The sequence below is a fragment of the Lontra canadensis genome, unplaced genomic scaffold, assembly GCF_010015895.1.
Source record: "Lontra canadensis isolate GAN:19392208 unplaced genomic scaffold, GSC_riverotter_1.0 scaffold3, whole genome shotgun sequence".
Taxonomy (NCBI): Eukaryota; Metazoa; Chordata; class Mammalia; order Carnivora; family Mustelidae; genus Lontra; species Lontra canadensis.
This window is the reverse complement of record NW_022630997.1, coordinates 47,739,568-47,753,491: the sequence shown is the minus strand read 5'-3', so window position 1 is coordinate 47,753,491 and position 13,924 is coordinate 47,739,568. Positions and strand designations below refer to the sequence as shown.

The 13,924-nt window shown below is 33.9% G+C and overlaps 1 protein-coding gene across 5 annotated transcripts in view; it reads right to left on the bottom strand.

Annotated features, from left to right (window-relative positions):
- CTNNA3 (catenin alpha 3) overlaps positions 1–13,924 on the bottom strand; it is a 1,751,355-nt gene that overhangs the window by 1,242,451 nt on the left and 494,980 nt on the right. For all 5 annotated transcript variants that reach the window (XM_032842041.1, XM_032842013.1, XM_032842050.1 and 2 more), the window contains exon 7: positions 8,832–9,035. In XM_032842041.1, the coding sequence (XP_032697932.1) occupies positions 8,832–9,035 (204 nt within the window). The remainder of the gene's footprint in view (positions 1–8,831; positions 9,036–13,924) is intronic.

Here is a 13,924-nt window from a genome sequence, read left to right as displayed (position 1 = left end):
TCATTCAAGTTTGAACCAATTATTTCCTCCTCTTCTCCCCATGTTTTAGGTATATGTTATCATACATTATACCCTTTCTTGTGTGAGTTCCTTGACTGATTTTTACAGAAAATTTTTACTCCTTTTGTGTTTCCTGCCTTTGTACTGTTAATTTTGGTCTCTCCATTCCACTCAAAGGGTCACCTTTAATATTTCTTGCAGGGCTAGTAATCATGAAGCTTTAGTTTTGTTTAGGAAACTCTTTATCTTTCTTTCTATTTTAAATGATAGCCTTGACGGATAGAGTATTCTTGACTGCGGATGTTACCCATTCAGCACTTTGAATATACCATGCCATTCTCTTCAGCTTGCCAAGTTTCTGTTGAAAAATCTCCAGCACCTCATATGGGTTTTTCCATTGTAAGTTAATGACTTCTTTTGGTTTTCTGCTTTAAGACTTTTTTATCAGTATATTTGCAAATTTAGTTACAATATATCTTGGTGTTGGCCTGATACTTTTTATTTTGATGAGAGTCCTCTGTGCCTCCTGGATCTAAATGTCTGTTTCCTTCCCCAGATTAGGAAAGTTTTCAGTTATTATTTCATCAAATCAATTTTTTGCCCCCTCTTCTCTTTCTTCTGGGATCCCTATAATGTGAATGTTATTCTGTTTGACGGAGTCATTGAGTTGTCCAAGTCTATTCTTGTGTTGCGTAATTCTTTCTCTCTTTCTCTCTTTTGCTCAGCTTCCTTGCTTTTCATTACTTTGTCTTCTAAGTCATTAATTCATTCCTCTTTTTCTTCTAGCCTACTGTTCATTGCATCAAGTGTGTTTCTAATCTTGTTTATTGCACTTTTCATCTCTGATTGATTTTTTTATAATTCTTTCATATCTGTGTTAGAGATCTTGCTGATTGATGTCTTTTATTCTTTTCTCAAATCCAGCACATATCATTATGATTGTTGCTTTAAGTTCTCCATCAGTCATGCTATTTATATCTGTTTCACTTAGATCTCTGGCTTAGCCTTATCTTGTTCTTTCATCTGGGATAAATTCCACCATCTTCACATTTTGTCTAAATATTTGCCTTCTTCTCTGTGTTGGAAAAGCCAGTTTTGTGAAAGAATGGAAGGAAGGAAGGAGGGAAGGAAGGGAGGAAGGGAGAGAGGGTAGGAGGGAGAAAGAAAAGAAGAGAAGAGAAGAGAAGAGAAGAGGAGGGGAGGGGAGGGGAGGGGAGGGGGATGAGATTTGGAAGCTGCCTTTACATTTTTAGAATTTGAATCCTAATTCATCTCAAGTATTCAAAGATTCATTGCATATACATCATCCTAACTGCTTTATCTTATCATCATGACAAATAAGGAAGACATCATTTCTCTTTTTTTAAAGATTTTATTTATTTATTTGACACAGAGAGAGGAAGAGCATAAGCAGGGGGAGTGGCAGGCAGAGGGAGAGGGAGAAGCAGACTCCCCACAAAGCAGGGGGATCCCAATGTGGGACTCTATCCCAGGACTCCAGGATAATGACTTGAGCTGAAGGCAGTTGCTAATCAACTGACCTACCCAGGAACCCAAGGTTAAAATCATTTCTAAAATGGATTTCAGAAAAGAGGTAGAGGACTTTTAATGAAGAAAAACCCTTTAACATCTCTTTATTGGCCTTAGTGAATCTTTTTAATTCCCCAGGAGAGGGAATAGATTAAATCCAGAACTTACAAATGAAAAAGGTCTCCAAATAACAAAAGCCAATCCATTTGATTATTTACTCACTCAACAAGTACATAATAAGAACCAACAAGGCACTTTCACATAAGACACCAAAAGAAGAAAATATTGGGCAAGTAAGAAATCTGGAAATGCAAATTGTTCCCTGCAAAGAGCCAGACCTGACTAGTTTAACTGTCACTCACTAAACTCTCTCATACCCTTTATAGTAAAGTATCAATCTGAGTGTTACCTTTACTAATAATCTTACATCACATGAACATCCTGTCCAGCAACACATCCAAACTTGACAATATCAACATGATTTCAACTGACCCCTGGAGAAATATCTACATCTACTGATTCTTAGAACTGAAGTATGATGGCTACCCACCTCCAAATTTGTTTTCACTAATTATAGAAAGACCACCATTAAAAAAACAAACAAACAGATTTCCCAATAAAAACCCTTCCTTCTTTAGACAGCCTTGTTGTTCTGCCCTAACCACATGAAGAATTCCTTACATACACTATACACCAGAGAAGATGGACTAGGTCTAACCAACACTGGAGGTATAAGAAAAACAACATAAATACCTTAGAAAAATATACTTCTAAGTTTTAAAAAACAAAAGTTAAACTTTACCTGATTCTGAATATTCTCTGGAGTATATTTTTAATTGGTAAAAATCTTGTTTTGGAATATATCTGGATGTGCATCGAAATGAAGAGACTGTGATGAGAAAATTATGCTTCTGAATATTCACACTGATTTTTAGAAAAGACCTATACTTTGCAAAATAAGATGTTTTATAACAGGCAGTCCACCACATAAATCTAGTAGATACTTGGAACTCATTTCATTTAATGTCAGAGAAGCTCTTTCTCCAGTATATGGCATATACAGTATGCAATAATTTCATTTCATTTTTTCATTCAAAAATATAATCTAACTTTTTGTAATGCCAAAGTATTGTGCCTGGGGCTTGAGATAAAATAGTAAATAAAACAGACATGTGATTTGACTGCATAAAGCCTAAAGTAAATAAGGGATACTAACTACTATAATAGATTCAAAATATAAGGAGCAAAGACGTTTCCACAGAAGAGACTAAGGAAGACTGATATTAGTGTATGTCATGGGGCTCCCAGAAATACTCACACCCTTATTCCCAGGACCTGTGAGTATGTTACCTTAAATGGCAAAAGGAACTTTGCTGATGTAAATAAGGCTAAAAGCCATGAGATGGCATGATTATCCTGGATAATCTGGGCAGGCCCTATCTAATCACATGAATCCTAAAAAGTAGAAAACATTTCTTGGCTGGGGTCAGAGAGAGAGATGTGGGGACAGAAACAGAGTCAGAGAAATGTGACAATGCTGGGTGTGAAGACAGAGAAAGAGGCTATGAGCCAAGGAATGTGGATGGCCTCTAGAATCTAGAAAAGGCAAAGAAATGGACTTCAGAAAAGAATGCAGCATTGCAGTACATTTGTATCTTTAGGGTAAATACCCAGTAGTGCAATTACTGGGTCGTAGGGTAGCTCTATTTTCAACTTTTTAAGCAACCTCCATGCTGTTTTCCAGAGTGGTTGCACCAGCTTGCATTCCCACCAACAATGTAGGAGGGTTCCCCTTTCTCCGCATCCTTGCCAGCATCTGTCATTACCTGACTTGTTAATTTTAGCCATTCTGACTGCTGTGAGGTGGTATCTCATTGTGGTTTTGATTTGTATTTCCCTGATGCCGAGTGATGTGGAGCACTTTCTCATGTGTCTGTTGGCCATCTGGATGTCTTCTTTGCAGAAATGTCTGAAGGGGCACATGCATCCGGATGTTTATAGCAGCAATGTCTGCAATAGCCAAACTATGGAAAGAACCTAGATGTCCATCAACAGATGAATGGATAAAGAAGATGTGGTATATATATACAATGGAATACTATGCAACCATCAAAAGAAATGAAATCTTGCCATTTGCAACAACATGGATGGAACTAGAGGGTATTATACTTGGAGAAATAAGTCAATCAAAGAAAGACAATTATCATATGATCTCCCTGATATAAGGAAGTTGAGATGCAATGTGGGGGGCTTGGGGATAGGAAAAGAATTATGAAACAAGATGGGATCGGGAGGGAGACAAACCATAAGAGACTCTTATTCTCACAAAACAAACTGAGGATTGCTGGGGGGAGGGGCTTAGGGAGAGGGTGGTGGGGTTATGGACATTGGAGAAGGTATGTGCTATGGTGAGTGCTGTGAAGTGTGTAAACCTGGTGATTCAAAGACCTGTATCCCTGGGGCTAATAATACATTGTATGTTAATAAAAAAATTAAAAATTTTTTTTAAAAAGAATGCAGCATTGCTAACACTTCCTTTTTTTATCCCAGTGAGATTTGTGCTGACTATTGAGCTATGGATATAAAATAATTATTCCTATGTATATATGGAAAATATTTCCATAAATATATGGAAAATATTACAACAAATATATATAATCATTAGAGTGGTAAGTGGTGGTCTGTTTTATCTGTAATGGATCCATCGGGTTTCATTTCCTACTAATTTCTTACCAATGTCACAAGACACTAAACATAGAGTTTGAGTCAAAAAAAATGATCAAGACTTACTGATCTGTTTAAGAAAGTAATTTAGACTTAAATTGGTCATGTGGACTAAACCTGAGAAAACATAAACTATATTCATTTCCCACTGCTGAACTTCTCTGTACTCAACAGGCTTACAAAATTTGAAACCTTGAAGTCACATTCATATAAAACATCCACAGTTTATAAGTGTTAATCATGTCTTAAGTTTTCACAGTTATCTTTATTATGTCTCAACAATCGTCAACAGCCCAATTACAAAAGCTCAAAACTAATCTGAAAAGTAAACCAAGCCCACCAAATGAAACACTGCATTCCTTAAACTGGAAGTTGAATATTGAAGTACATCAGCTATCCTAAAATCTTTGAGCAAATTCTGAGAAAGGTTTGAGTTCAGCTAATACCAGGAAAGTATATTCCCTTTCATTAAGGCTAATGAAAGGTATAAAGAAGCATCATTTGTGAAATAACCCTGGAATAAAACTCGGGAATCTGTTCTGAAAATATACCCCACTGTTTTTCCAGATTGGTTCCTGCTATTTAATTCCAATATTCATTGTCTAGGTCAAGATACTAGTATAAGGCCTAAAATACTGTATTTTAATATGAAAAAAGAGCTATTAAACTGCCTTTGCAGTGCTTTCTCATAATACTAAAAATTCATTTTTCATTATTAATGAGCTGTACTTATAATATAATGTTAATATAATGTACATATACATGGATTTCTGATCATGTGGACCACCACTGCATAAATTTAGCTCCTCCTGCTCTGACCTCTACACCAACATTAGGGCGGATCACCAGACATTACCCACACACTGTAATTCTTTAATTCCCTGAAAAAAAAAAAAAAGCCTTCCTCAAGAAGTATTTCATATTATATCCTAAGAGAAAGGAATATACAAATATACTAAGATCACCCAAAGAACAGCTTTCTCACTTCTTCTTTTCTGTGTATCTGTTCTTATCATTAATCTTCCCCGTGTTTTCTCCATGGTAATCATTTAATATAATAAATAAATACAAATTAATTGCTTTAGACACATTGTCATTTTAATTTAAAAAACTGAAAAGAAGCAAGTATTAAACTCAATTTACGTGTATCCAAATAATAACTACTGAGCTCCTGCTACCTGAAAGTCTCTGTTTAAAGAGCAAGAGAGATAATCCTCACTCTCTTAGAGCTCCTGTCCAGCAGAGATGGCAGACGAGTAAACACAGGAATTCCAACAGGAATGAGAGCAAAAAATGATGAAGTGCCATAATCGAGAGGTATCTCTGGGGTGTTTACTCTCCTTTGCCAGAAGAGGAGAAGAGGAAACATGGGCGAAGGAGGAAAGAAGAAGAAAACAAATTCTATCAAGTATGAAGAGTAGTACAATCTAATCAATTAAATAACTGAAAAGCATTTAAATTCCTAATTGCATCTACCCTTGGAAAAAAAATGAATTAAGATAATTATCTGGACATGATTTTAAAAAGCTACTTGCCTCTGATCTTAATTATTTGCATATTGTAAATAAAAAAGTTTCTTTCCACTTCACTCTTCTAATACAGAACTTACCTTGTTTTAAAACTAACATAACTATCAGGATATTAATAACATAAGTAAGTTTTGCTTACTTGACAAATGGGCCTTGAAACTGAATATGAGTAAATCCTTCTTAAGAAAAAGAGCAGTAAAACACAGAAAAATACTTAAGTACTTTTAGTGCCTCACTTAGCATATTTTATACTTGGAGTAGATATTTAAACACCTCTCTTCTCTGTATGACAAAATTACTTTTCAGTAATAATCATTATTTTCCTGACTTGTTCTTTAACTTTAAAGCAATTGACAAATCTTAAAGGAAAACAAATTTCGAAGTTAATACTCAAATTCAATAAAATCTTTCACAAATAAAAAAAAATTTCACATATGAAGTTCACATGCATAAAATTTGCATTTACTTAACACAAATATTACCCATGGAAATTCATACTGTTTCATTGTCATGCTTTTTAAATTTAAATAAAATTCCATATGATATAAAACAACAGAATTGAAGTGGCTCTATTTCATAGTTCTTTGTCTTTACAATCACTGTGTCATTGTTTATTTTGAATCTGCTGTTTAAATGCATAAGGAATATAATGGTTATTAAAGTATAATCATAAAATGTGCAATTTGAATCATACATACATACTATTAAACATCACTTAAAACCAACGTAATTGTTTAGAACTTAGAAGAACAAAAGAGTTTTGAGAAAAACATTTTATCACTTAACATTTAGAACTGCTAGAGTATGGTGAAAATAAAAAGCAGACCAACTTTTAGTTAGTCTTACTATTATTTATAAATATCTAGATATTATGTAAGGTCTTAATGATTGCACCCAGGGCAGAATATTCCCATCACTTTACCTTTGGTATGAATAGTTTTTAACTCAAATAGTTTTAAACCCAAAGTTGAAGAGAACCATAAAATTGCTTACGTGATATGCATTTATGATGTACAGGACCAGCTTCAGGGCATGTGACTGCACATAGGTGCCCATACTCAGAAAGAAACCTTATGGTTGGCCTTTAATGCTCAGCTATCACAGTCTCAACATTTTTAAGAAATTTATCTTTGAATTTGGTTATATTAGTGAAGTCTGATGCAGCGATGAAGCATATGTCTTAGACTCACATTTAGCTCTGCCTTCCAGGCACAGGTCCTTAGCCACCTGCTCCCCCACCAAACAATTGCTGCCACTTCTGGTGATGGCCTTGGAACAAGGCAAAATGGCTTACAGTCATGGAGAAGAGCCACAGACACCTGAGAGGATCTGCAGGTTCCCACAATTAGCTCTATATACTAGAGAACCTAACACTAAATAGCAAATAAAAATCACCTTTCTTGGGTCAAACAAGACTGTGAAAAAGGAAAAAAGAGTTTTTTCCCCTGCTTTTAAAGAATATTTGCATTTTCATTTGGCATCAAGCTCCACAATTACATAGCCATTCCTGACTATGTACATGGGAGACTGTTTTTTTGGGTATCTGTTTGCTTTTGTATCTAAAGGAATAAAACAACTTTATCTATGTCTGATAAAGGGAATTTATCTATAAGTTTATAATTAAAGATAAAATAAACATATTTAATTGTATTTTACCTACAAATATGAGAATAATAATTTTAATAGTTTAAAGAACATGGGAGAAGGAAATCCAATACAATATTATCTTCTGAGTTTCTTATAAGTGATGAATTCCCTTAAAAAGTCTTTAACTAAAAATATATTATGTGCTCTCTGGGTTCAGGCTTGCCTTATTTAATTTTCTATTTCTTACACTTTGTCATAATTTTCCATAAAAAATTTAAAAAATACTGGAAATAAAAAAAATATATCATGTGCTAAAAATGGAACTATTCTAGCTTCAGAAGCAGGACCTGATGTTACTAACATGCTCTTCTTGTTAACAAAATCTGCCTTACAACTTTGATTTCTTGACAGGCAAGAGATTTTTGGTCAGGAGCCAAAGTCATCAAATATTAAGAGTATGGAGATATATCAAATATGCAGAAGGAGCCTTAAAATTCATTAACTAATTTTAGCACATTTCAATTATTCACATAAATTACTTATACCGAACAATCCTAAATCTTCAACTTCATGCCCAAAAAGTCATATGATTTGTAACTAATAATTTTCAAAATGTACCTTCATAATTCTTTAATTATTCCATTTATAAGGCAGATGAACAAAATATTTTATAAATATATATTATTATATATTAATTATATACATATTATAAATCCTTCATTTTGTTTAGCTCTATTATTTAAGAATTCTTTATGATCAATATATGCTTGACAATGTCATCAAGGCTTTCTTCCTCATTTTGAAAACAGCAGCAAGATTTGAATGTTTAAGAATTGGCATACTCTAGAGATGGATAAATATGTACATATGAAATTAATATGTCATATATGAAGATTTATGAAATGAAACCAAGAGCACCTTGAAATAAATATTTTCACATGTGTCTAAATTTAGATAGCATTTCTCATATTCCTAAGAGATAGCTAAAATCGCAAAAAAATTAAGACGTTACGTCACGTGTGAAAAGGTTGGGAGCTATAGTTACAAACTATATGAGTTCTTTATACCTTCAAAAATAACCCCTGATTCCTTCAAAATTGACTTTATCTAATACTATCTAAATTCTGATTTTCTTATTCACCGACGAAATCCTGAACAACCTGCCCTTTTCTTCATCTTCTTTTTATCCTTTAAATTGATGTCCAACTCCAATTTCTTTTCTCCAATTTTGACTCCCTCCTTCAACTAATATTTAGATACTGCCTCAAACAAAACAATTATATATTGTTGGATCTCATCCCTAGAAATTCCTATATCAATGCTGTACTTTGTAAGTAGAACCCACTCAGAAAGCCAGCCTATGTAAAATCAAGTATTCATTTGTAATTTATCACATTTGTACATAGAAAGACCCTCAGCATACAACCAGTGAATGGGGTTGGGGGAAAACAAGTTACCTACATTGTTCATGTACTCTGAAAGCAGGTCCTGGAGAGCCTGGCGAATGGCATTGCATTCTGCAATAATCCGTTCCCGATGGAAATCTCTAGTGCATGAAGAGTCAGCCAATAGTGCAGCCCCACTGATAATTGCTTCAAGACGTTTCTCTAGAGATGGTCTAATTTCTTCCTCAGTCACTGTGAGTGGATCCAAGACAATTAAATTCTAAAGGAAGAATACATTTCAATAATTAGAACTCCATTAAATTCTGCTTTTAGGAAAAATAAATATTATTTCATTTTCACATTTAGAATTCAGAAGAGATTTTAAAAAAGAGAGAATTCATTTCCATGCATTATCCTATATAGGAATTATTATTCAAATGAGAGATAAAAATTGTGCAATTATGAGCATCAAGTCTAGTGTCAAACAAACCAGTATCCAAATCTTGCCTTTCCCAATCATAGATAGTGTGAACTCAATCAAATATTTTAGACACTATGGAACTCACCTTCCTGATCTGTAAAATTGGAATATTAAAATGTTGCTTGTCCCATAAAACTGTTGTAAGAATTACATGAATGCTTAATAGAATCCATGGCACATATCAACTATAATTTATAATAGTCACCTTAATATAGAACTTCATTGTTTACATAATATTTTCACATATATCATTTCATCTTAACAACATTAAAAAGACCTGGGAAGTAAAGATATTAAATATATATTTCAGTTGGTGATGAGTCAAGCTGAGGCTCTCTTGCCCAAGGTCACTGAGCAAATAAACAGTGATAAGTATCTAGGTTGTAAATACCTAATTCACTATTATTTTCATTATGCCTCATTATAAATCATATATTCTAATTAGCCTAAACACTAACTTATCAAAGAGAATTCTGAATTTAATTATTTATTTAGAAAGTAAAATTCTATCTTCCATTTGATCTATTATAACTGCCAGCTATTTCCTACTATTTGGAACCCAAAATGGTATTTTTAATGTTTCCATCAGATATAAGTCTTCAGGCAATAGAAGTCAAGATAATCAGTAGCCTATGATGAAAAGATGGAGGTTATGTGGCTCCCAAGGTTCTTTTATTAAAATATATTAAGAGAGGAAGACTTTCCAAGATTTAAGCATAATGTGATAATTGGGGAAAAATTTGTATCAAATAAAAGCTCTTTGAAGAACTCTTAGCATAAAATAAAATCATATAATAATTTTCAAAAATGTGAGTGCATATGTGAGCATACATATACAAAATATATACATATACATGTATATGTATACATATACATATACAAAAATACACACAGTGATAAGTAAACACACATACACAGAGGTGTATGTATATTGTGTGTATGTATGTATCTTATACTGATCATTGTCCTATTATATTATGATAAATCTTTGGGGATCAAAAGTAGGATAAAATTTTTAGAACTAAAATTCTATGTCAAGCTAGGAAAAGAAAATCATTACAGAAAGAAAAAAACATTTCTAAACATTTAGAAAAAAAATTAGTCCTGTGTAATGTTCACATATAATTTAAAATACAACTAGATCTTTTATAAAATTAAATGTCCTGAAATTTTTCAGAATTCTTCCTTTCATGATTCTATTTCCTTCCTATTTTTCTCCTGTGCTACTTAATCTCTCCATTTTTCTCTTTTAGATGGACAAAAAAAATGAAAAAAATAGAAAGGAAATTATTTTTACAAATACCAAATTCAACATTTTCTTTATCCAGTGCATAAACTTCTTGACTAGATAATAACTCTACCATAAGCTTGGCCATCCATCAAGGAGTCACTTACATATAAATCTACCTCCTTATTTCATTCCCCATTTTACCATGTTTTTCTTTGGCTCACTAATGTCATACAAACATTCTATTCCAGTGTTTCATAACAATTATTAAATCAATTAAAACCTTTTTGAAAATGTCCCTCCAATGTGATATTATCAATTACTTGCTCAAATGCCATTAAAAAATGTCTTAGGAGCTGTTAGCATGTCTCCTGCTTATAATGATAGGTAAATCTTATTAAATTTCAAATGTTTACCTATAAGTATTGCTAGAAGAAATGTAATTTTAGATGTTCTTACTATGATTTCATGACAGAAAATAGTCTTTCTTATAGGATTAAGCTTACTCTAGTTCCAGCCCTATAGGACAATTCCTTAAACTATCTTACCTTGGATTTTTATTTCCTTGACCTTTAAAACCAAATTCTGTGATCTTATCTAAACTTGAACCAATGCCTGTGCTCTGACATCTGATACCCACATGCAGGACTCTTCATTCTTCCTAAAACTACTGTCCTCCTATTTATATCCTATAAAATTTTTCACTAATCTTGTCATTAAATCGATTAAAAAGGTAAGGGTTTTTTACATAACTTGAATGTTGTATTAACTAGAATGGATATTTGAGACCTATGAAGTAAAAAATTGTCTCTCCTAAACAAGGCTCCCTACCATACATCTCTATAGAAACTGATTTAACTGATTTAACAATGATCCACAAACTAGAATACCTCAGTGTACAGCTGATTGGTTCTGGCACCCCAGTGGAGCAAAGAACCAAAAAATAGAAGCACTGAAAAGGATTAAAAACAAACAAAAACAAAACAAAAACCCACTACTTTCACTTTACTCATGTCAAGGTAAGACAGCACAGGGCCTACAGATACTGCCCTCACTTATAATTTATCACACTGGAAAAAATGAGAGCAAAGTGAGCCCTAAGCTTCCCCAGCCTTCTGAAGAGGGTGTCTAAGAGACCCATATCCATATTTCCATACCCAGAATATTGAAAGAACTGGGAAAACTGAATAATCTAGGAATTGGTAAGAGCAGAGAAAAAAGACAAGAGCTCAGAGCAACTCATGCATGGATTTCAACAAGTGGCAGATTCTACTAACTGGAGTGTGGATTCTAGTAAGAATTCTGCCCACAAACCCAGTGGGACCTCCATCTAGAGATCCACAACTAGCCAACATGTACCCCCAGCATTCCATGCAACCCCTCCCTCCAGTAGCCAATACCCTAAGCTCTCCTGCAGACAAAGCATGGGAACTCCCACAGAAAGCCACACACCTACCAGCATCCATCTGGATCTGCTGGATTAGGAAGAGATGCATAACCTTGAACACCTCAGGGCAATGACCTTGGCAAGATAAACAGGAGGATGTCAGCACCTGGCTGGCTTTGCAGGATCAAGCTAAGGCACACAGTCTAAGACTTCTCCCACAAGGGAATAATAAAAAATAAAGCAAGTTCCCATACAGAAAGAGTCTGAGAGACCCCATTATCTCTAGCCTGGTTGATTGGTGAAGATCTTTCTCTCTTAAAGCCAGTCAGTAAAGAGGAAGTGACTGCTTCAAATGTGAAGACAGCATGCAAGGTTTCAAGCAACATGAAGAACCAAAGAACCAAAGAAATATGATCTCACCAAAAGAACAAAATCAAGGTCCAGTAGCTGATCCTAAAGAAATGGTGATTTACTAATTGCCTGAAAAATAATTCAAAATAATCATCTTTAAAAGCTCATCAGGAGAGAACACAAGTAGACAATTCAATGAAGTCAGGAAAACAATACATGAACAAAATGGTAAGTTTAACAATGGGAGAGAAATCATAAAAAAATAACCTAACAGAAGTCCAGGGGCTAAGGAATACAATGATTGTACTGTAAATCCACTAAAGGGATGAAGAACAGAGTTGAGTGTGCAAAGGAAAGGATCAATGAACTCAAGGACAAATCCTTTGAAATTACCTAGTCAGAGGAACAAAAAGAAAAAATTATTAAAATGAGTTAAGAAAGCTTAGAGCTCTTTGGAACAGCATCCCCAAAAAATCAATATACACATCATGGGAATCCCAGAAGGAAAAGAAAAAGAGAAAGTTTCTGAAATCTTATTTAAAAATATAATGACAAAAAAATTTTCACAAACTGGGGAAGGAAATAAACACCCAGATCCATAAAGCACAAAGAATCCCAAACAGGTTAAACATAAAAAGATCTTCACAGAGATACATTATAATCAAATTGTCAAAAGTCAAAGACAAAAAAGAATATTGAAAGCAGCAAGAGAAAATCAACTTATCTAATACAAGGTAGCCCCCATAAAATTATCATCACACTTCTCAATAGAAATCTTGATGGTCAGGAGAAAGTGAAATGATATATTCAAAAGACTGTAAGAAAAAGGTGGCAACCAAGAATACCATAACTGGCAAAGATGTTCTTCAGAAGAAGAGATAAAGACATTTCCAAAGAAAAACTGAGGTATATCACCACAAGGCCCACATTACAAGAGATGCTAAAGAGAGTTCAAATTGAAACAAAGGATACGAACTAGCAACATGAAAACAAATGAAAGTGTAAAACTCACTAGTAAAGACAAATGTATCAGGGCACCTGGGTGGCTCAGTTGTTAATCATCTGCTTTCGGCTCAGGTCATGATCCCAGGGTCCTGGGATCGAGCCCCACATTGGATTTCCTGATCAGTGGGAAGCCTGCTTCTCCCTCTCCCACTCCCCCTGCTTATTTGTATTCCCTCTCTCACTGTCACTCTCTCTCTCTCTTTCTGTCAAATAAATAAATAAAATTGTTAAAAAAAGGACAAATATATCAATTCAGAATACTCTAACACTGTAATGATGGTGGATAAATCACTTACAACTATAGTATAACAGTTAAAAATTATTAAAAATGACTAAAGCTACAAAACTTTACTAAGGAACACAACATAAAAAGATGTAAGTTGTAATAAGAATTAAAAAAAAAATGTGAGGAGGAATAAAAGCACATGATTTTGGGAGAGCCTGGATGGCTCAGTTGGTTAATCATCCGACTCTTGACTTTAGCCCAAGTCATGATCTCAGAATCATGGGATTGAGCCTGCATTAGGCTCTGTGCTCAAGAGGGAGATTATTTCCTTCTGACCCTACCCTCATTCTCTCTCTCCAATAAATAAATAAATCTTTTTTTTAAAAGTATATGGTTTTTGTATGCAATCAAAGCTAAGTTGTTATCAGGTTAAAATAAACTGTTATTACTATAAAATGTGTTATTTAAGCCTAATGGCAACCAAAAAATTA